We start from the raw sequence: 25,376 nt of genomic DNA, 5'->3' as shown, positions 1-25,376 counted from the left end.
TTTAGTTTTCAAATACTATAAAATTCCAATACTTTTTTGAATTTTTTTAATAGAGTACTTGTAACGAATATTGAATTTAAAAAAGTTGACGTAAACAAATTCAATCTTTTTAAATTTACCGCCCCTGTGAAACAGTTCAATCTTGATACGCTAGAGCGCTACTCACTTTATCATGACATCCTGTTTATTTATTTTTAAATTTTTGTAATCCATTCAAAATGATATGAGTCTTGTTCCCTCTCATAATTTTCCTGTTCTTGTAGATGAAACCTATAAATATTTTTCAACTAGCTTTGTTTTAAAAATTCTATAAAGGAAGTAGGCTTCAGTGTGAACAGAGCATTTTAGCCCACTCCATCCCTATTCCTTGAATTTGAGTTCACACAGTTCACAGTTGTGTTTTCAGTGCAGCCTGCAGTGTCGAGTTTTGTTGTTTTCTTGAGCAAATGTGTGTGCTCTCCTTCTCATTCCCATGCTCTGTGCTGTGTTGTTTTCTTTCTTTAGCCTCTTTCTCTGTCTAAATTCATTTGTATTGGTATTTAGAAAATGGGAACTTGTTGTTGACATGAGTAGGCTAGGCCGAATATTTCTTGCTAGTTCTTCTAGTCCTAAATTGTTTGATTACTTACCTTCTTGCAATTCAGCTGTCATCTCAGTCTCCAGCTTATAATCCGATTTTGGAATTGAAAACTCAGTTTATGAATCTGTAAGCTAGTTATATTTGAGTTTGAAGATCTAAATCCTGGCAGACAAAATGGAATGTGTGAACGATCAACCAAGTAAGAAGTTGATAAGATCCAAATCAGGATTGAGAATAGTGGTAGCTAACGAAGATCAAAGGAGTCCTTTTGTTATCGGCGAACCACAGTGGACACCTGACAAAGAGGTAACTAAACTCTCAATATTTATAACATATTATTTTACTTGAAACAGCCGGTTATACTTAAACATTGTCAGTTGAAAAATTGTAAGCCAGTATTACAATAGATTCAACACCCAATTGTAATTCTACTGAATTCTCAAGTTATTTATTTTGTCAGGGGTGCCCCCCTCCCGTGAGCATCCTCAATTTTGGTAAATAGTTTAGTTTTTGTACCGTAATTCACAATTAAGTTATTCTCTTGCTGTGCACAAAGAAAATTGAAGCTCCTTTTACAGAAGACTGTCACTGGGAAGGATGCGATTATCTTGAAGATATAACAAAATGTTTTAAATTTATTTTGTAAAATATGATCATTAAAGAAGTACCTTATGCAATTTCATGATGTCTCCAATATTGTTTTATCATCAGGCTTCCCTGGATAGATCTTGTCATTATTTTAAAGGATAAATACTATACCGTACATATTCCTACAGTACCGTACCGTACCATAACAGCATATTTCATATTACAAATTTGCAATAAAACATAAATGTATAATACAGAATATATTCTATGTTTCAGGCTACTCATTGCACTAAATGTAGCACGAAGTTCGGATTCACTACAAGAAGGGTAAGCATTTTTATCTTGATAACTTTTCTTCACCACCAAAATATTCATTGGAAAATATGATGAAAATTTATTGTATGTGCATTAATGTAGTGGAACTTCTCCATAGTTGAAATGACACAGTTTTAAATTCTATTCAAACCCACATTTATTAAAGGAAAATATGAGACTCTGTCTCTAATAATAGAACAATAACTTAAGCTGCGTTTACCCAAAATTAATTAACAAAATGTTCATTTCTCCGTCCTTATAGATTCTATTAAGGTGCGTACAGATATACGCGCCGCGAACATGAACAATTCACTTTTAATCAGCTGACTATAATTTATCTGTATTTTTACAGAAACGGTAAGATACTGATATGAAAAGCTTGGCATCAGCTGATTGAAAGTGAATTGCTCATGTTCGCGGCGCGTAAATCTTTACGCACCTTTAGAATGAACATAACTTATCATACACATGATGAACATATGTGTTTGTCAAGTTCCGTTCAATCTAATAGAATCTTCAAGGACGGAAAAATAAACATTTTGTTAATAACTTTGGTGTAAACGAAGCTTTATATTGACAAATAATTTCCCATTCAATGTAATTTAAATTACATTGTGAACTTTAATTAGGGGGGAAAATTTAATTTGAATTTATGAAATCTTCTAGAGTAGTGTTTACTAAGATATTCATTATATAAATGATGGATAGTGCCTTATTTTTGAAATGAGAAATAGTCTTTTTATTTTTACTTGGCCTAATTTGTTTCCAGCACCATTGTCGAAGGTGTGGTCAGATCTACTGTTCGTCATGTTGTGATGAAAAGCTTGAAATTCCTCGCATGTGCTTCATTGACCCGGTTCGCGTCTGCTTGAACTGTGCGCCTGCCGTTTTAGAAGAGAATAAATTTTTCGAATGCCATCTGAAGACCCTAACTAACGGTCAGTTGCAAATAAATTATACTACCCATCGAATAAATTTTTATCATAGAAAATGACTGTAGTGAGGTCCACGTTTTAATCGCAGTGGAGAAAGATTAGAGGAAAACATTGCCGAACTTTGTCTTGTCAAGGCCTTTTATAGATGTTAGCTGATACAGGTTTATTGATGTAATATTAACGGTTAAAAATAATCAATTATATTCTATTAAAAAGGAAATTATATTTTTTAATAATTTCATAAGCATTTTCATAATTAAGATGAATTATTTTGTCAAGTATTAATTCTACATTATATTAATTATTTATTGATGTAATATTAACTGTTCATTTTTGTTGAAAATAATCGATTATATTTTATCAAGCAAGAAATTATAATTTTCATAATCAAGATGAAATATTTTGTTAAATAATTATTAATTCTACATTGTTAAAAGACGATCTGGCAACAGAGCAAAGCGAGAAAAAGATAGCGCTATCCGCCTTGTTGAATGATAGACAAGGATAGCAATACCATTTCTAAATAAAACACTGCCATTATAACGTGGACGTCACTATAGTAATATTTTCAAGACACGACTATACTGAGGTCCACGTTATAATGGCAGTGGAGGAAGATAGGAGGTCAGCGTTGTCGATTATCTGTCCTGTCACTGCCTTCCATGAAAGACAGCTGTTTCCAGTATATCTGATGTAATATCAACCGTTCATTCTTGTTTAAAATAATTAATTATATTTTATTCATCGAGAAAATTGAATTTCATAATTATGAATGAATTTTGTTAATTATATTTCTACATTGTTAAAAACCGATCTGGTAACGTTGCGGAACTAGAAAAGGATAGCTCCATCTGCTTTGTCGAATGAAAGACAAGGATATCAACTACTGCCATTATAAAGTGGACCCCACTATTAAAAGTCGTGTCTTGAAACTATTACAAGTGTGCTAAAATGAGGTTCACATTATTATAATGGCAGTGTTTGATTAGCAATGGTATTGCTATCCTTGTCTATCATTCAACAAAGCGGATAGCGCTATCTCTGCCTCGCTTTGCTCTGTTGTCAAATCGTCTTTTAACAATGTAGAATTAATAATCAATTAACAAAATATTTCATCTTAATTATGAAAAATATCATTTATTGCTTAATAAAATATAATTTATTACTTTTAACGAGAATGAACAGTTAATATTACATCAATAAACCTTTATCAGTTACCGTCTATAGAAGGCATTGACAAGACAGGGGATCGGCAACGTTGTTCTGCTATCTAACTCCACTGCCATTATAACGTGGACCTCACTATAGTAATTTTCTCTAATCAAACATTCAAATAGCCCTAATAAACGATCTTTTTATATTTTTGATCATATACCAGTTATACCACTCAACTAATAAATTCTTGATTTAGTAATATAACTGTTTGATACAGTTGTAATTTATGTCTTATTAATCTTTATTTTGTGAATTTAAAGTTTGTTTCATGTTTTTACGAAAGTTTTACTATCAATCTATACAAATTTAAAATTGTTTGTTTTATTCTAATTTATATTTTCAGATTGTGATTTGGTGTTGAAATTGAAATGAACATAACCTATGTATAATATTTGGACAATTTGAAGCTAAATTAGGAAATTGAAGAAGTTTTGGGCAATAGCCTGTTTTGTCTTTTCCGATCATTGTATTGTCTGTGCTAATCTAATAAATTAATTAATTACACAGTTAATAGAGTGAAACAATAGGGATTTCTCCATAACAGTAAATTCTAACTTTCAGATCAAACTATTCCAAGATTTTCTTTTAATTCATTTCAAAAAACTACATTGATTTCAGTGAGTGAGATATATAACTGCGTGAGTGATAGGTCCCGCATGTTAATTAGATTTGTCGAACCTTGCTCTTGATAAATAGTGTTTGGATAAACACTGTTGAAAATGAACGCTTGCCGTTCGAAAGTACTCCAGTCAGTCAGAAAGGAATATATTCTTTATTGATTCATACAATAAGTACATCATCAAAAGGAATAGAATAGAATAGAATAGCTGCCTTTATTTTTTACCTAGGAGGGCGGAGTTAGGGCGCAGCCGGCCCTCTCTTACACTCAACCCTCGAATAGAGAAAGAAAAAATAAGGTAACCTTGTCCTATTCCTTTCCCAAATTTAGATAAGGTTGCACATAGTCCGAAATAGGGTAGGTCTTGCTTGAAGTTGTTCACTTCACAAAATTTTCAGTCCTTATTTATTTTCACAGAGTAGATGTTTTAATTTAGATGTTTCAAAACCAAACATAGAAGAAATATTTCACTTTATTATCACTAAAATAGAAAATATTCACATATTAAAGAACAAATAAAGTAAGTGAATAAATTTGCTTATTCACTTGAAATAATATACTTTGTGTAAAATACTGTGCATCAAAAAAGTGTGTTTGATAAATAATCTTCACTAATTTGGGTGGCTCGTTGGAGTAAGTGATAACGTGCCGGTCTAATAATCAATAGAACCTGAGTTCGAATCTCGACCGGGGCAAACGTTTTTGACCACAACACATTCACATAGAAACGGCCTCCCCGTCTTTCCGAGGAGACGATAAGCCGTCGGTCCTAAAGAGTAGTCGTCATCTCTCATCATCCTCCCTCTCACTTATTACCCACGCACAAGCCTAATTGCTTATATGTACATCACCCTCAGTATTATTATTAATGACACAAGTCGTGCAGTTGCTAGCTGATTGATCACGATTTCGTCAGACTAACGTGGAATACGTTCGATTCAAGGTAACCGCTGTAAAGCAGGCACATTGCGGTAGCTTCGAGAAATTATGTAATCTGAAGGTTGATTCTGTATTCTGTAACGTGGGAAACATAGCAGCGTCCTTCTCAAATTATCACCTTAAAATTGCTACTTTTCTGATTGTAATATTGTTGTATTTTTTACAATACAAAGCACAAGATACATAGACAACATATCTAAAAACAGATTTGTGAATATTTTCCCCACATAGACGGATCTGTGTGTGGGGAAGGTGTGTATGATCTGTGTATGTATTGGACGGTTTTACCATAGAGAAACGATAGCATAAGAACAAATAAAGTAAGTGAATAAATTTGCTTATTTACTATTATTTGCTTGTTTACTTACGCTATTGTTTCTCTATAGTTTTACCATAGAGAAACGATAGCATAAGTAGATATCCCATGGTATAGAGCGTTTATGTCGCAACTTTTACTGTTATCCCAAGCCGATAGTTCACGTAGTTCTTTCCTATGCAGCTGTGTGACGCTGGTAGTCTCTCAAATTGTGCCGTTCTCACACTCTCACCCCAACAAAACAGTAAAAATTGACAATAATCGACAGTAATCGGCTTGAGATAACAGTAAAAGTTGCGACATAAATTCCCTATGCCATGGGATATCTACTTACGATATTGTTTCTCTATGGTTTTACTTAGTGTTACCAACCTAACGTAATAATTTGTTGCTGAGACGTCTTGTTGTTGAGGCATGAGTCCTATCATACTTACCAGCAGGATATATTTTATAATAAACTGCCTCAAACAACCAGGAATCTACCTCTAAACAAATTTAAGAAACTTATGTACAGTTATCTGAAAAATATTATTTTTTTACTCACTTGAGGAATATATTCGAATACCTAACTTGAATGTAATATAAATATGCTTTATCATGTATGATTTTTTATCCAATTGTGTGTAGGCTACTTTTAAAATGTATGTATATGTAGGAATAAAAATGAAAATCTCAGTACCCTTTTTTGAATAATTTTATCAAAAAAAGGGTACGAGATTTTTATTTCTATTTTTATTACAAGTAGGCCTACCTAGCCCTATACAGAAAAGAGACATAAAATGTATATATATGACTTACAGATTGCTCCTATTGTAGGCTGATAGTTGATAAAAAGAAATCTTGAATCTATCAATCAATACTTAGAAGCTGATTTGAAGCCAGTACGGTATTTTACGTATCTTTATTGCTTTTTTTCATCAATTTCTGATGAAATTTTTTGCTTCTGGAATAGCCTACAAGAGATTTTCACTTCCTATATTCCATGAATAATTTATTGTGTAATGAATTATTTATATATCTTAAGTTGTCAAGTTTTGTTTATTATACTATATTAATAATATTTATGATTGTATATCAGTTACCAAAATTAGCTGATTAGGTAATACTTCTGGAGATTTGTGCAGATTTAGATTTTTGTTGAGTTTGAATTTTTTATTTGTAAACTGGCTCTTTTAGAATTTACAAATTAGATTTAGAAAATTGTCGAATCCGCTTTTCGTCAAAACCCGATGTTCGTTCTCTGATATTCGTAATATCTCCCTAGCTTTAGTGAGGTCCACGTTATAATGGCAGTGGAGAAAGATAGGAGAACAACGTTGCCGATCCTCTATCTTGTAATAATATAACATATATTATTAACTCAATTGATTATCTCAGACAAAACAGTTTATTAACAATGGGTTTAACAATTTAATATTCTATTCATTGTGAATGAATGTATATGTCCAAATTTAATAGAAATCTAACACATAATAAACTTTGTTGTTGTCTATAGTTAGGTCCACGTTATAATGGCAGTGGAGAAAGATAGGAGAACAACGTTGCCGATCCTCTGTCTTGTCAATGCCTCCTATAGATGGTAGCTGATATAAGTTTATTGATGTAATATTAACTGTTCGTTATCGTTTACAATAATCAATTATATTTTATTAAGCAAGAAATTATATTTTTCAATAATTTCATAATAATTAAGATGGAATATTTTGTTAGTTATTTATTAATTATACATTGTTGAAAGACGATCTGACAACAGAGCAAAGCAGGAAAGAGATAGCGCTATCCGCTTTGTTGAATGATAGACAAGGACCATTGCTTATCAAACACTGCCATTATAACATGGACCTTTCTATAGTAACAAAGAGGACAAGAATAGGATAAATAAATCAGAATTTCTAGTAACGAAATTTTATTTGTAGCTGTAAATCAGCATTCGTGATCATCAAAGAATAAACTATGGCTTCTTATCAACATTTAGAATCTTCGACTAACTAGTGAGTTTCAAATTGTTAATAGCTAACAATTCTCGGAACTATATCATTCACTTTCAGTTTTCAATAATCACTGTTAATTTTCATGTTTGGTATTTCTATTTTAGGTGCCACATTCATGCTAGAAAAAGAAGAAAGTATAATCGACAGAGAAAATGAAACTCTACAATGTAAATTATCCCAAGACCACAGGTAATTTCTCATTTGAAAATTTTATGGTAGAGTTTTATGTGATCAAATCTCATTAAAGACAAACTGTTGAAGACTTTCAATTTTTTCAGTCACATAAAAATCTAATAAGCTTTGTTTTCTAATCAATTTTTCAATCATTTCAGCCACATAAAAATCTAATAAATTTTGTTTTCTAATCAATTTGCTGTTCGTGTTCTATACTCAATTTGATATCCTTCAAGTTGTTTTCAAAATACAGTAAATGGTTTCTGAAACTTACAATTGGGAAAATAATCTGAAAACATTAGAATACTGTATTTAACCTCCATAATACTGTATACTGTATTATTTAAGTATATAAATAAGCTTTCAATTTGATTTAAAAGTTAGAAGAGCAGAGCAGTTTATACTGTATTCTGACTGTATTTAACTTTCAGTATACTGTATTATAGTACTTTATATATAAGCTTTCAATTTCTTGAATGGTTCCAAATTTTCTTAAATAAGTCAATATTATTCTTTTTTTTTTCTTTTTGTGTAGTTGAGAAGTTGATATTGTGGTAATTATTCATATTGAATGAAAAAGACTGAGAAATTGTCAAAAAACCACTGATTTATTGATAATTAGAAAGACCGGTTTCGGTTATTACACCATTGTCAATCTCTGATAAACTAAAACTAAATACAAGAGCAGCAGAAATCTGAGTACCCTTTTTAAAATTATTTAATCACGACATGTTTCGGCTATATAGCCGAAATTTATGTTTCTATTTATACAGAGGTAGCCCTAAAGAAAAAAGACAATTTTTGATAGATTATGTGTCTCATTTTCCATTGTAGAATGAAAATAATTATCGATCCAATTCCATGAACAATATACGAGTAATTACTGTAATTGGTATTTTCAAAAATTAATTTAAATGAAATTTCTACTTTAAACTGTGTCTTGAAATTTTTAAATGTTCTCATTATCATCTGGTTTTTACAGGTATCTGATTTTTGACGGTGCTAAAATTGCACCTCTGGAAATTGGAAATATAAGAATATTACGACTTCACAAAGATCCGCATTCAGGTGAGTTTCTGATTCAACTATAGAAGTAGAATTCAACTGAAATTTCAAGGTTTAGGCGAAAACTTTGACTTTTTATCGCTTATGCTTGTCCGAGTATTCAAGTTTTAAAATACAGTTCTGTATTTTTAGAAAATAAAATGATGAAACATGCAAAACATTTTTGTAATGGAAACATTTAATCTGGATTTTTGTAATAATCTTGGTTAAACTTGTAAGAAATACTTGACCTCACGTGTCACACAGAGGTTCACAATGATTAAACCTTCAATAGGGTCATACCAGGACCTCCTATTTACAAGTATATAGAAGGTTCTGGTTGGGCGACGTGGAGGCAGACCTTCAATCCTTGGGCGTCAGAAGGTGGAGATTCATGGAAAAGGCTTGTGGAGGAGGCCAAGGCTCTTCAATGCCCGTAAAGTCAATGAGTAGTATAGAAGGTTCTGGTGAAAATTCATAATGTAGATTTTCAATTAGGCTTTGAAAGTGTGAATTTTATAATTAATTGTATTCTCTAGTAACTTTAACTCTATTATAAATTCTCCTGTTGTAGCCGATACCATTTTATTCAAACTCACACGTTCTCCAACAATTAATTTAGTTTTAAGTAAAATTTATAATTTTTTGTAATCGTTTTCAGCTTTCATTGTTGAGGATCCATCTGCAGGTGATGTTTACTCATTATGAAGTACTTCAATTTTTATCAACTTCACTCTTCTTTATTTTTTATTTTTTTTTTTTTTAAGATTACGTCCTAAAGACTCCAGTCATGGAGTATAAGACAAGTCATGTTATTACATAATAATTCTAACACTAAGTAGTTCAACCTAGTTTAGGTTTGAAAGGAATTCTTGTACACTATAAAAAGCTCTATCAACTAAATATTTTTTAATTTGTTTTTTGAAAATCTTCAAATCATCATTACTTTTCAAGATTTGAGGTAGCTTGTTATAAAATTTCCTACCAATATAATCTGGTTTTTGTTCAAATAACCTACTATTGTGACCCATTATATGATAATCGTCTCTGTTTCGCGTATTATACTCATGAACATCTGAATTCTGGATCACACCACTCGTTTTCACATGCATTACAACTTCATATACATACAAAGATGGCACAGTTAATAGACCAAGCTTTTTAAATAAAGGCCTACAAGAGTCTAACCTATTCACTTTCTCTATACATCTGAGTGCCTTCTTTTGAATCTTAAACACCCTGTCCATATTTTGTTGAGATGAATTACCCCATACTAAAATAGCATACCTAATATGAGATAGTATAAGTCCATGGTAAGCAGTTAACAGTAGTTTTTTATCATTCAGCCTAGCAAGCTGCCGCAGGACAAATACCCCAGATGATATCTTATTACATATCCTCTCAATGTAAGGATGCCATGTTAATTTCCTGTCCAATAAAATTCCCAAGAATGCTACTTTCTCTTCTTGGTCTAATTCATTTTCCTCTACAAACACATTTATTTCTCTATCCTCTACTGAATTATATTTACTTTTGAATTGTAGGAATTGACATTTCTTACTATTTATTGTTAATTGCCTTTGCTTCAAGAATTGGACAATTGACTGTACTCCAGTAAAAGCATTTATTTCTAGACTATCTAATAAATAATTGTTAAAGATAAGCGATGTGTCATCAGCAAACAACAGAGCTCTGTGATCTTTTAACTCTTTTGGTAATTGGTTCACATACAACAGAAACAGTAAGGGACCCAGAATTGAGCCTTGAGGTACTCCAGCCTGGACCTCCAGTTTTTGAGATTTAATTTTTACTATTTCATTCCCATCCACCTTGGTAAGCTCAACACACTGGTTTCTACCTATGAGATATGATTCAAACCATTTTAGTTCTATACCATTCACACCTACAGTTTTTAGTATTTCCAATAATATTCTATGGTTCACACAATCAAAAGCTTTGGATAAATCAAGAAATATTGCGGCTGCCTTCTCACCTGAATCTATTATATCTATTAGTCTTTCAACAAGGGATACTATTGCAGTCTTAGTAGATTTCCCTTTCTGGAACCCATGCTGTTCATCACATATGAAATTAATTTCTTCCAGGTGCATCAATAGCCTATTTAAAACTACTCTTTCAAAAATTTTACTTATTACATTTAGAATACTAATGGGTCTATAATTTTCAACTCTTTCAGAATCACCGCTCTTGAAAATTGGCAAAATTTTTCCTTGTTTCAGATCATCAGGGAAAATACCCTGCTCTAGTGAAGTATTAAGGAGATGCAATAAAGGGTCCAGTAATTCATTTTCACATTCTTTTAAAATTTTGCTTGAGACCCCATCCAATCCTACTGTTTTTTTGTTATTCAAATTTTTTATTATTCTTGACAACTCATCTCTTGATAATGGATGAAATTTAAATACCTTTTCAATTGGCTCAGCATTTAATGTAGTTGTATTACAAGTATTAGTGTTCAGTGACTTTTGGAGATTATATGCAACCTGTTGATAATACTTATTGAAAAAGTTACAAATGTCTATACTATCATCCATATAATTTCCATGTTCATCGATTATCCTAGGGACATTAGTAACTGTTTCTTTTTGAGCTGCTCTCCTATTTCTATTAATTACCTCCCAAACAGCAGAGTTAAAATTGGTACTAGTTGTTAATATTTCAGCTGTTTTCTTACACTTAGCTTTCCTCACTTCTTTTGCATAGTTTTTCTTTAGACATTTGTATTTGACTTCACTCGGAACATCCCTCACTAATTTAAATTCCTCATAGGCTTCCCTAACAATATTTCTTTGAGTAAGAATATCTTCAGTTATCCATTCATCTACTTTGTCCAATTTATTTTTTACTTTGACTTTTTTTATTGGACAGCATACACTAATGTGAAATCTTAGAGTATCAATGAATTGCTTATATTTGTAATTTAGGTTACAACTGTTATAAACACTACTCCAATTTTCTTGAAGCAGTTCCTGCTTCAAACAATTTATATTTCCTAGCTCATATTGCTGAATTTCTTTCACAAAAGTTTTTTTTCTGCTTGGAATCTGGCCCTGCAACTTAACATCTAAAATTTGATAGTTATGATCTGATAGATCTGAGCTACCTAACCTGACATTACAACCTTCTATATTTGTGAGGATATTATCAATAATTGTCTGTGAAGTTCGAGTTACTCTTGTATATTCGTGGACCTTAATTTCTAAATTATTCATATTAATAATATCTCTAATATCCTCTGTCATTTTATCCTGCCTGGCAAAATCGGTATTGAAATCTCCTACTACTATAACATTTGTGAAACGAGCGGTTGTAATTTCCAAAAGTGTGTGGAGCAGCTCACAAAATTTTTGCCAGTCTCCATTTGGTGACCTATAGATACCTAACACTGCTACCTCAAATCGATCATCAATTTTTAACCTTAGTCCCGTCACCTCTAAATCCATCTCAACAGAAAATCTCTTAACAAAATCCAGTTCATAAGTTTGGGTATGTTTAGCATTGCTAGTGAATATACATACACCACCACTTCTATGAGCTATTCTACAAAATTCTGATCTCAGTGAATAGCCTGGAATCCTAACTTGATTTATTTCCTTTATTTTTAAGCCATGCTCTGTGAAAATAACAATGTCAGGATCCTCCTGTTTAAGAAATACTTCTAATCTGTCAATTTTGTTGCGAAGATACTGAATATTTTGATGATAAATACTAAAAACCTTACCATCTTGTGCTACTCTATCTCTAGCATTTGTAGCTATTTCCCTTTCCCTGTTTTGAGCCAATTTACTAAAAAATCGTTATTTGTTTTTTTGACTGTTTTTAAACCAGAGGATTGCAAACGGCTTTCAATCAGCTCTGCCAATCTATTACAAAATATTACTTTGCCAGATCGATTTAGATGCAACCCATGATTAGTGAAGTTATGTCTTTTCAGCCTTTCATTTAGAAAACAAATCCCCAGTTGTTTAGAATTCTTATTTTTTAGGCTGTTGATTGTATTATGGATTGATTTGTTTGTCGAATTGATTGCTTCATTTAACTCTGGCCTATCAAACCTATTAGGAATAGTACTTATTATTAGTTTGTTTTTTTGCTGAGTGGCACAATTTCCTTGATTTTTTCTGTTACTTGAGGAAGATGATTCAAGTTAGGTTCATTTATATTATTTGAGCCACCCAGTACAATTAGATAGTCATTTTCATCAAAGTCTTTAGTTTCTTCCCTAGCTGACTCTACAACTGCATTAATTGATGCACTTGGCTTGAAAAAACATTGGACATCAAATTTATTTTTCAATCTTTTATCAAGGAGATCACTGCAATCACGTCCATGACTGGACGTCAGTAGCAGAACTCTCCCTTTCCTATCTTTATTTCCCTCAGCTATATTTTTGGTTGCTGTCTTCAAAACCTCACTGTACGTTTTATTTCGACCATTTTCAGAGCATTCCCATCATTTAGGTTAGATTCTATTTTTTTGCATTTGGACGGAGGTTCTATCATACATTTAGTATTATCAAATTTAGATTTTAGTTTCTTTATTTCCTCCGACATTAGACTACATTGATTTTTTAGATTTTTATGTAGTTTATACAGGGTTCGGCATAAAAACCTGATGATTTTTTAGGGATAATAATTAAAGTGTGTTTCGTACAATTAAAACATGTAATATGTCAAATTAAAGATCAAATTTTGCAATTTATAGTGAAATACTTGGATCACTCACAAAGTTTTTTTATTTGTAGACTATGCCATCCAAATGATTTCCGTTACTTTTTATACACTCACTTAACCTAATTCTTGCTCAATCATCACTTGTGGAATGGCTTCAATTTCTCGTTGAATGACTTCCTTTAGTTCTGCTTATTATTGGTTGCCCAATAACGGTCGTTTTGTTTATTCAAAAATACCGACCAATGAAAATGTGCCTCGTCACTTGAAGGAATAAGATCATCCTGGTGGACATTTTCGAGAATAAGCTCGCAAGCGGCTTTGCGATGTGCCCAATCATTTGCATTACATTGTTGCACCAACATTATCTTATATGGATGGAGTCTCAGGTCGGAATAAAGAATTCGTCGTACACTTCGATTAGAAATGGCTAGCGCAACAGAATGTTTCGCTGCTGAACGTCTTGGAGACTGTGTAACCGCTATTCTTACCGCATTAATGTTTTTAGGCGTTCTCACAGTCCGTTTTCGTCATGTTGGTTTCGTTTTTAAAGCAGACTACGTGTTCCTGAAATTCTTTACCCACAACAAGATCGTATTCCTACTGGGAACCGGCGCGTGTCGATTTAAATTGAAATGTCTGCGAAATGAACGCTGTGTTAAAATAACTCAGTCATTATTTCTAAAATAAAACGCTCGATGTTCACTTGACCACGGCTACTGACAAGAATAGACCTGTCGATGTACAACATTTCCGCCTTTTCAATGACAGTGGTGCCAACATAACATTTCCTACAAAATCGTCAGAGTAATATGCCGGTCCCTGTATTTAGTATTTAAGTGTAGGCTATACTGTAAACAAAGAATGTAGAAGTTATCTTCCTTCTTTCAATACATGCTTATCCACTAGTATTCCGCTATCCACATTTTCAAGAATAAAGAAATTTGGTTCTCAAAATTTAGCAGATTGAACTTCTAAAACTTTTATCAAATTAGATACTCTATTCTGAATCGCATAATGATTGATGTAATTATTACAGAGATGTTTTTAACTGAGTTTAGAGGAAATTAATGTTCTGATCAAACGATCATTTATTGAATTCGTGAATATTGTAGTAATTATGAGCATTAATATGTGAGTAGGCTCTGTTTTTGTGTTTAGTGTAGTAATGTAGTTTATGTCTCCTTGATCGGTTCTCGTTCTAATATTACACATTTATACATTTCTCAGTTCAAATTCTATTATTTTTCATCAACTCTTCTTACTTTGCTCATCAGTTGCCTGGATAATTTACGAAACAATTATTCAACATTTGCATGGAATTTAACGCTTGTAGGTTCTATGCTTCAAATATTTTCAAATACTGGGAAAGTGGTTTTCCCATGTCCTAGATTGTCAAAGCTCAAGAGCTGCTGAGAAAAATACTATTCAAACATTAATTTTAATTTTGTTCTCAAAAACAGTAAATTTTAGTCAACGAAATTTTTATTTATCTCAAATATACACAGTGAGTCATATGTATAATAAAACCCGGGAACCCTTCAATAAGTTGGAGACTGATGTAGATATAATATTGTAACTTTCAGGATAAGTTATTGGTCAAATACTCCACCTTTTGACGTACAACTGAATTTTAACCTCTCAAAAGGGTATGGCTTAGGGGTATCAAAAATGGCGGTAGATTGAAGTTTCAGTTTTTAAAGAAATAATTAATAAAGTTCAATCAGCCGCCATTCTGGATACAAGTATCATAGAACATTTTTATCGATGCCATCTTTCTTATTTTAAAAAGGCCTTAAAATGATGTACCATACAATGGTTGTTTACATTTAAAATTTTCGAGTTACAACCCCTACTCCATCCCCTTTTGAGAGGTTGAAATTCAGTTGTACGTCAAAAGGTAGAGTATTTGACCAATAACGTATCCTGAAAGTTACAGTATTATATCTACAATAGTCTCCAACTCATTGAAGGGTTCCCATACATATAACTCACTCTGTATATGGGACCTGTATCATAACAATCGAACATTCGCCGATACTGTATTCGTTGACTAGAATATTTCAGCACTCATAAAGCTGGATTCCCACTTTATCAGTAGCAATAACCGTGTCCGGTACAGTGAGAATATCAATCCCATAAGCTCTTATAGGACTATTCACACTTGCTCCACCGAGCGAGTATAAACCGTCCCATTAGAACAAATGAAAATTATATTCTCACTGATACTGATAAGGGGATCCAGAAATTGTAGAAATCCAGCTAAACACGAAGAAGGCTTACTTGTCTCATGTGTGACATGATAACTCAAGCTGGCCACTCACCGTAGGACTTGCATAGACACATTTTCATCATGCATACTTTGTCATCAGCAAGAGGCTTCTAACAAACAATTAGGCTTCTTATTCAATAAACAATAAATAAACTACTGGAAAATTACAAATCATAATGATAGAAAAATAATTTAATCTCAAATGGAGCAGCAAAGAAAAAATAAACAACAAAAAATCGGAGATACAAAAACCAACCTCCTTATTCCTTTTTCTCTGTCAATTTATTTATTTCATTGACGATCACAAATCATAATTATAATATATAATATGATTGGGAGAAGACAACAGGCATAGCCCAAATCTGTCTTCTCCCAAATTTTTACAAATAAAAGTTTCAAAAAAGAATGAGGTTAGGATTTCACTTTTCACTTCAAAAAGTCCAATTTTCACTTCAAAACTAATGACTAATCTAAAAATTTTGATATTTAAAAACAAAAATATTTCACTCAAATCTCTACATATTGGAAATGTTTGAGTAATTTTGCAAACTTTGATCCAGAAAAGACCAGTGAACTGAATAAATAAATAAATAAATAATTTATTGTCAAAAACATAAAATGGCATAACAACGTCAGTTCAAGCTTACAGTAGTCAGCTTACAGTATATAATATCACATTATATATAAATAAATATACACATACATACACACACATATATCACATTGTATTTATATTATTTTAATCTATTTTATTTTTAAATTCAATTGCCTAGCACTCTCAAGTCCAAAAACAAACATTTACACAAATAACTTTCAAAATTGAATTTCGAAAAACTCTTCTACCTTATATAAACATTTTTCAACCAGCAAATTCTTTAAAAATTGTTTAATCAGCTGATGCCAAGCTTTTTATATCTGTGTCCTACCGTTTCTGTAAAAATACAGATATAGTCAGCTGATTAAAAGTGAATTGCTCATGTTTGCGGCGCGTATATCTGTACGCACCTATGGCAGGTCAGGCTATGTTATTCTTGTGTGCATCGAAATATTCACTCATGGTGTAAAATGTGCTATTCTTCAGCCACGTCACTATTTTAATTTTGAAGTCATTTCCTTGCAGATTCCTCACATAGACGGGTAGATCGTTGAACAAGCGAAGGGCAGAGTTCTTCTTCAGCGTGGGATATCCATTGCAAGCCTCCTCCTTGTATTATATCCGTGCAGATCCGATCTAAGGACTTGACTGCCCTCAAATAATTTGGCTCGGAGCCTTGTGATGACATAACAATGTATGACGTCATATACGGCGAATGTATGACGACATAGCATGCATGTCCTACCGTTAGTGGCCAGCCTCAGAGTCTGCTGCTGTCATTGCAATATGAAACACTAGTAATAAAGCAATGATAAAATCTAGTGTGGTGCACACACATAAATTTTCCTTGCCTTAGTAGACATTTTATGTATTTATTTATTACATTACACAATTTATGTGACGGACCACAGATTCCTTAATTTTTCTTCGAGTCTCTTATTCAATTTATCCTCTCAAACATGTACAATTCCTAATAAAGAATTTTTTCATTTTCATTTTTACAATTTAATTAAACAGACTTGTTCCATTGCAGGTATCACATGCATAGATCTGGAATACACGAGACATGAAAGTAATGTGCCCTCGATTTTGAGACTTTCCACAATTAATGAGCCACAACAACAGAAAATTGGCGCATCATGGTTACTGGCACTGCAACAGGTAAATTACTATATTATTTTTTGTGGCTATATTTTTCTAGGCTACATGTTTAATCTTTGTTAATATATTTATAAATTGAAAAAATTTTCCAAGTGAAGAACTATAAGACTTATTGCCGGTTGCACGACATCAGGTTAAATTTTAACCATGATTAATTTCACGAGAACCAATCAGAGAAGGCGTTTTTGAAAAGACGGCTTCTCTGATTGGTTCGCGTGGAATTAATCACGGTTAAAATTTAACCGGCTGTTGTGCAACCGGGCCTTAACCTGTTTAGGATTAATCTCTTGAAATTTGTAGCAAATTTTGAAAATTATAATTGAATTGAAAATTATGTCAAAAGAACTACCTAAATTTTGAGGACTTTAAAACAAATTGTAGCTTTCTATTATGTATTGTTCCCCATTTATTTAGTTATTATTTATTTATTTACAATGCAAATAACACTAATGTAATAACATTGAAAGATGAAATAATAAGGTAGTCCTTGTGCTATTTTTCTTCCAAATTTATAGGTGACAAAGTCACAAGGTTAGAATTTCACGTGTACAATTTTTATAAAATTTTTGTCCAAAATAAACATTAAAACTATAAATTTTGAATTTAGATGGCTTAAATTGGTAAATTAATTAGAAATATTACACTCAATTACCACTTTTAACGAATAATATTGAGTTAATATTTATATCTTTAACGTTCAGAACCAAAAGAATGTGGCATTTTTTTGATAAAATGAGTAGATATGATTTTTATCAACGTGTGTAGATGAAACAGGGTTTTTATTAATAATAATATTATTCATGCATGTACATTTTACATTAAATGTTTTGCATTTGTCAGTTACAATAAAATCACACAATTTGTCAGGTCATCAAAATGTCCATGAATATTTGAAGTCCAAAAATAAAGATGACATCATATATATTAATATATATTATAATAATTTCACTAGGTTCATTTCTCACACTGTATATGAGAAAAACTGTAGAAACATCTCTCTTGTAGCCAATTCCTCAGTAGTCTCTTGAATGTTTTTCTATTTGAAGTATCGAGAATTTCCACTGGTAGTGCGTTTAAGATCCTTCGACTGACATGCTCTGGCTTAGCTTCAAAAAATCTTGTTCGATGAGGTTGGAGTCTCAGCATATTCGTTGCCCGTGTGTTGTAGCCATGTACGGTAGCGCCTGTAGTCCACTCGACCTTGCGGGAAAATCCATACAATGCAGCCTCCAAGATATACAGACATGGCAACGGCAGGATCTTAGCTTCCCTGAATAACTCTCTGCATGGGGTCCTTGGTGGCTTCCTAAACACCATTCTCAGTAGCCGTTTTTGCACTCTGAAGGTCATCAATGAAGCGGGTGCCGCACCCCAGAATATCAGGCCATACTTTAGAGCTGGCTGGAAATATCCATAGTACGCTATTCGAACTATTTTCTGGTCTGGTCCACCTCCCTTATCAATCTTGATATTGCAATCCCTACTGCATTGAGTCTTTTTACCACCTGATCAATGTGACTGTTCCACTTCAGTCTCACATCAACATTGATTCCCTACAATCCACATTCTTCCACTGGCATTATACTTGTTGAATCCACAGAAAAATAAAGTTATTGGGCGTGTCCAAATAGCCAATATTGAAGCTCATATAGGATGTTTTCTTTACGTTGACTTTATGATTCAGAGGCCCGGGTTCAAATCCCGGCCCGGGCAAGATATTTATCTCGGGCCACTCCCGTGTTTCGGATGGACACGTTAAGCCGTCGGTCCCGGCTGCCTAAAAAGCAGTCGTTAGGTCATGTCAGAGGCCCTGAAATTGATCAGTTGCGACCTGAGAACTCTGACACCAGACCTGAGCCAGCCAGGTCACTCGATATTATTATTATTATTTTACGTTGACTGTCAACTCATTAGCCTAACACCACTCCTTCATGCACTTGATTACTTCTTCTCCTTCAATTTGTAATTCTTCAAATGTATCACCTGTCAGTAGGAAATTAGCTTCACCACCATTATTGGTGATAATGATTGATAATGACAAATTCTTCACTATAATACATTAGGCTATGTGTCTAGTTTTTCAGTTTTTGCCACAAATTTAATGTTTCATGCACACATTTTTCGACTCAACTAGTATTTTAAAGAAATATGACTTACATCCCTTTGACCCTGAGCGCCTCTTAGGCCCAAATTCACCAAAAATGAAAACTTGGTTTGAGCGGAAGTTGGTTCTAAGTCAGATGATTTTGAATTGGTTTTCTTACTTTCCTTGCCCTATTGCCATAGGTAAGGAAAGTATTGCTTTCCGAAAAAAAATTAAGGTACCCCAATTTCTAAATTTCTATACGTTTCAAGGTCCCCTGAGTTCAAAAAAGTGGTTTTCGGGTATTGGTCTGTGTGTGTGTGTGTGTGTATGTGTGTGTGTGTGTGTGTGTGTGTGTGTGTGTGTGTGTATGTGTGTGTGTGTGTGTTTGTGTACACGATATCTCATCTCCCAATTAATGGAATGACTTGAAATTTGGAACTTAAGGTCCTTACACTATAAGGATCCGACACGAACAATTTCGATCAAATGCAATTGAAGATGGCGGCTAAAATGTTGTCAAAAACAGGGTTTTTCGCGATATTCTCGAAAACGGCTCCAACGTTTTGATCAAATTTATACCAGAAAAAGTCATTGATAAGCTATATCAACTGTCACAAGTCTCATATCTGTAAAAATTTCAGGAGCTCCGCCCCATCTATTCAAAGTTTGATTTTAGATTTCCAATTATCAGGCTTCAGATACAACTTAAACAAAAAATTTCAAGTGGAAAAGATTGAACATAGAAATCTCTACAATTAATGTCCAGTAACATTTTCCCCTAAAATTGAAAATAAGCTCGAAATTCGAGAAAATAAGATCATTCCATTGCAAACTGTTGATTCTATTGAATCATTCACTATGAAGAGATAGCAGACTTCGTGTGTCTGCAGCGCTATTGTCCTGTCACCAGCTGGCTCAGATTTTAGAATACTAGACTTGAGATGCGCGTGAACACTAGCGTCAGGTGATCAATTTTAATAACGGCAAGGAAAGTTGTGTGAGTGCGCCACACCATTTTTTTGTAATATGATTTTTTTGTTTATTTAAAATCAACTGGCGCTCAAACCAAGTTTTCGTTTTGTCCTTAATCCCTATATAGTAGAATTTCAATTAGAATTAAAAAATTAAGCTGGTATTACATTTCCTATTTTCGTTGTGAAGTCAACACAAAGTATGTGTTCTGCAGATCTCATAGTTGTAACTAACTGAATACATAGTTTGGTCATACAGTTCCGTCTGTAGACTTGCTGGCCGCTATGGCTCAGTATAAAATGGGCGGTTTAATTGGTTAATGCACGTCTGACTAGCGATTGGGAGGTACCGTGTTTGATTTCCGGGATGGCAAATTGTTTTTGGATAGTATCTCTCATGGAATTTCCTTCTAGCTTTTTACCTTGTGGTCAATATATGCAGTAGCAGAAGTTTCCGGTGAGGTTTACAGCATTTGACTTAGGATTCTCGTTTAATAATAATATTAATCATTCCTCAGCGTTTGAAAAAACGAAATTTCTCATTAAAGCTGGGGTTTCGTTGGTGCGTAAATGCCGTCGTCGACCACGACAGGGAGAGAAGAATCTCAGATTGGGTAGATTTCAATTTGTCTACATAACCTAAAAGATTATGTTCAATTATGTTTTAATAGGGCAGGTTGAGCTTATACTTTTAAATGCCAATATGTTGATATTATTAGGAATGTTTAATTCTTTAATAAATATCGGGGACCGAGCTTCGCTCTGGAGTACAAAACCATAAAAAATTCATTACGAAAGAAGAAATTATAACATTCATAGTTCATACAGAAATTTAATGTTCTATCATCTAATCACAGTAAATTGGGATTAATTCCCAGAGGAATGCAAAAATTTCCCTCACAAAGGCCCGGTTGCACTAAAGCCAAAATTAAAAATTTTAATCCCAATTAATTTCACGTGAACCAAATCAGAGAAGACCATTTCAAAAAGATGGATCTACTGGAATTAATCAGGATTGAAAATAGCCTGACTTTTTTGTAACCGGCACTAAGTACCTGATTGATTGCAAAAGTTAAACAGCTGAGTCATAATTTTGACACAGTCCCCCACACATGAACTCGCTCACTTACTTCCATCATCAACAGATGACGAAATAATTATTATCAGCTGTTTTTCCAAGGATGGATAATAATTATCCTTTTAATGTCCTTAGCGAGTTTTCCCAGGGATGAGACCTAGTGCAATCGAATTTTTATATTATAAACCCACTATGTTCTGAATTTCGTGAGAGAGCCGTTTTTGAGATCCGGTGAAATAAAAACATCTAAACAGAAATTCGTTACGTTTAATAGTATAGGATAGGATAAAAACAAATAATGAAAAGTTATTTGATTAGCTGTTTTAGCACACTTGAAATTTGGACAATATGAATTTCAACAATGCTTGTCGTCGTCAACTGCGGAAATTTACGCTCAAACAAAAATGCACCTTAATATCTTTAGTATTTTGTTACTATGCTCTCTGACCTATTGGATCCTTTTAAAATCGTATACGTATACATTGACTTATCCAATGGTGTCATTTTTCTTAGGTTTCAATTCCATAGGACTTGGATTCTATATTTACTAATATTTAATTTCCAGTATTCCTTTTTTTTAATATTTTTGTACTCTTTACAGGCTTTCAAAATGCAAGCCTGCAATTACCAGCAGTATGATTAACCTCTCTTACGAGAAGATGGAAAAATACATCGACAGAAACTTCGTAATTTTTATTAGATGGTTGTTAGATTTAGTTTCTGTAAGGATATATTTTTATCAATAATTCGGTGTATGTGTACAGTTCAATTTCGTATACCTGGTTGCCAAAGTAATACATTGTTATTACTATTGATGGGTCAATAGTAATAACTATTGATGGGTCCTTCTTAATCGAACAAACATTTTTACAAGATGGGAATTTTTATTTTCCAACAAATAAGAAAGAAGTCAAAGAAATGTTTGTGCTCCCAATATCACAAAGTAGTTGGCAAATCAAAACTGATTAACAAAACTGCAATATCCATAGAAAATACAAACTTTTTAAATTGAATTTGAACCAATCAACCCTTAAATTTAATGAATATCCCGTATGTTCCCACTGCACTATCCTTTGAGCACCGTAACAAAATAACGTAATGCATTTGAATGTGTATCCAGAGAAGATTATAGTGAGACGTTTTTAATCTCTAGAATTAAGAATTTTTTTTAAACCGTTGAATCTGAACAAATATATCATGACATCAGTGTAAATTAAATAATGTGACTGGTATGAAGATAGATCTGAAGTAGATTCAATTAATAATATAGCTTTATTATTTAATGACTGTTAGATTTTAATTCATTTCTTATAAATGGATTCTTATTATTATATTGTCTAGTGCTTTTAATAAGAATGGGTCAATTTTATAATAATTATACTGAGGGTGATACCCACATAAGCTCTTAGGCTTGTGCGTGGGTAATATTGTTATTCAATATTATTTCTGTTAGCAGTAGTGTTTCATTATTAATGGAAAATTTTGATATTAATTTATTTGTTAATAATTTAAATTATAGTTTTGGGTGGTAGTAGAAATTCTCTACTGTTAAAATTTGTTTTCAACCTTGTTATTCTCAGAAAAAACGAATTATTGATAGTATTAGCCTAAACTGTACCAAAAAAGCCATTATGAATCTCTCCCTCTACTATGTGTCATTTTTATAAATATCAAACTAAATTTCTCATAGAATCAGTAAAAGAGTTTCATGTTTATATTAACTTTTGATATAATTACAGTTTTAATTCAACTCGACTTGAACAGTCTTCTATTTTGGACCTGATGAGTTGAATATGTTCTAATTTTAGTATTGGACGTTATAATATGTTGACGCTATTCCTTTTAATCATTATCGTTACCACTTGTTGAATTATATTGGCATTTACAGCACTGTTGAAACAGTTTAGTTATATAGTTACTTTTGTAGTGTTTTATCAGTATATCATTGTTCTTCCAGATATTTTAACATTATTTTTAAACGTAGACTTGCATGTGCAACTTTTATTAGTAAAACTATTTTTATAGAAAATAAAATAATTTATGAAAAATTATGAAATTTTGGTTCATTTATTTACTAATTAGAAGTTTTCTTTAATCCTCTCTCTATTTGAATCTATAAATAATAAAATAATTGTATAATCTAACGGTGTAAGATATTTTTTATATTGGTGTTGCTTCTCCCAGCATCATTGACGAAAATATTCAATGGTTGACAATTCCGTAGCAAGAAGATGAAAATGAGTTTAAGTTTAAAATTATCTTCTTGACACGCAATGCCCAAATTTTAAATCCGACTCATGTTTTTTTTTATTATATTCTGAATTCATCAATAAGGGATGATTGGTAAAAAATAATGGATATTATAATATATAGGTAAAATAAAACAGAAGGCATAAATTTGAGATAAATTTTTTTATCAAAAACAGTATCATTCGAAACTATAATAAAAACAATTGAAAATTCTCGTTGCAACAATCTTCTAAAAAAGTTAAAATTTGAAAAATATTCGTTTAAAAACCAACAATCTTCTAAAAAAGTTAAAATTTGAAAAATATTCATTTAAAAACAAATGAAACACCTACAAGTACAAACTGGTAAAATAGATAGAACAATAATTTTGTTTTAAAAACAATATAGTATATGATTTCAAGCCAGTGAAGCTTGTTGGGGAAGTGTTATCACTCCTGTATGCCCTGATGGCACAAAATTCCTTGCTTCAACAACTGCATCTTCGTAAAATAACTTGTTTAAAATGTATCATGTTAAAATGGCATTCGTTAAAATAGATTAAAACATGATTAACCTAGGAAAGGAAAAGATGGCCAGTCATCTGAAAAACAAAAAAAAATAATAAAAAACACGTTACTCTCATAAATTAATACTTATCATAGTTTATCAAGAATAGAAAATATGTTTAATACAATAAAACTATCAACATCTAATATTTTACAGTAGGTAGGCCTAAATAAATAAAACTGCCTCCACAGTATTGCATTGAAGTTGATAATTTGAAATGGCGTCAGTGAACGGTTATCAAACTTGACTTGTGCTCCTTGCATTGAAATTGATAGTTTGAAATGGCTTCCTTCAGTTATAAATAAATAAATGTTTATTTCCCAAAAAACTAAAACTACTACATCAATTACAGAGAATATTAGATAGTTTACAATATTACATACAATAGTTAGTTTCAGAAATTTCTTATAATGTATCTTCTACATGTTAAGTGTTTTCTGTGTGGAAATTGACCTACTTCACTATGGCGTACAATGTTCTAGGGTAGTTATGAAACGTTACTTGTGTATTACTTGCACAGTTTTATCATAGAGAAACAATAGCATAAGTAGATATCCCATGGCATAGGGCGTTTATGTCGCAACTTTTACTGTTATCTCAAGCCGATAGCACACGTAGTTCTTTCCCGTGAAGCTTTATGACGCTGGTAGTATCTCATATTGTGCCGTTCATACACTCTTACCCGGTCAAAACTGTAAAAATCAACAATAATCGACAGTAATCGGCTTGGGATAACAGTAAAAGTTGCGACATAAACGCCCTATACCATGGGATATCTACTTACGCTATTGTTTCTCTATGGTTTTATTCAATCCCAAATATAGTATTTCATTATAGACGGATTTGAAAAATCTATAGACCTGAACACGCAACTTCTCAACTGTTCTATAGATTCTAATAGCATCGCAATTAAATTTTCTATTTATCTATTCAAACTGCTCAAATTATATCTATCTAAACTCAACTACCCTTATTATTTTAATAGCATATGTAATGATCTATCTAGACAA

The 25,376-nt window shown here is 32.3% G+C and overlaps 1 protein-coding gene across 2 annotated transcripts; it reads left to right on the top strand.

Annotated features, from left to right (window-relative positions):
• Positions 1 to 188: 188 nt before the first annotated feature.
• LOC111045534 (zinc finger FYVE domain-containing protein 21) lies at positions 189 to 23,621 on the top strand. Of its 2 annotated transcripts, XM_039429212.1 has the most exons (8): positions 205 to 886; positions 1,445 to 1,495; positions 2,253 to 2,421; positions 7,603 to 7,687; positions 8,655 to 8,740; positions 9,378 to 9,404; positions 17,308 to 17,435; positions 22,172 to 23,621. In XM_039429212.1, the coding sequence occupies exons 1-8, from the start codon at positions 755 to 757 to the stop codon at positions 22,211 to 22,213; spliced, it is 720 nt and encodes a 239-aa protein (XP_039285146.1). In that variant the 5' UTR covers positions 205 to 754; the 3' UTR covers positions 22,214 to 23,621. The 2 variants fall into 2 exon arrangements, with proteins under 2 accessions (XP_039285147.1, XP_039285146.1); XM_039429213.1 differs by lacking the exon at positions 9,378 to 9,404 and having other exon boundaries at positions 189 to 886.
• Positions 23,622 to 25,376: the final 1,755 nt, after the last annotated feature.

This window comes from Nilaparvata lugens, chromosome 5, assembly GCF_014356525.2.
Source record: "Nilaparvata lugens isolate BPH chromosome 5, ASM1435652v1, whole genome shotgun sequence".
NCBI lineage: Eukaryota > Metazoa > Arthropoda > Insecta > Hemiptera > Delphacidae > Nilaparvata > Nilaparvata lugens.
The sequence above is the reverse complement of the archived record's forward strand: the minus strand, read 5'-3'. Positions and strand labels throughout refer to the sequence as shown.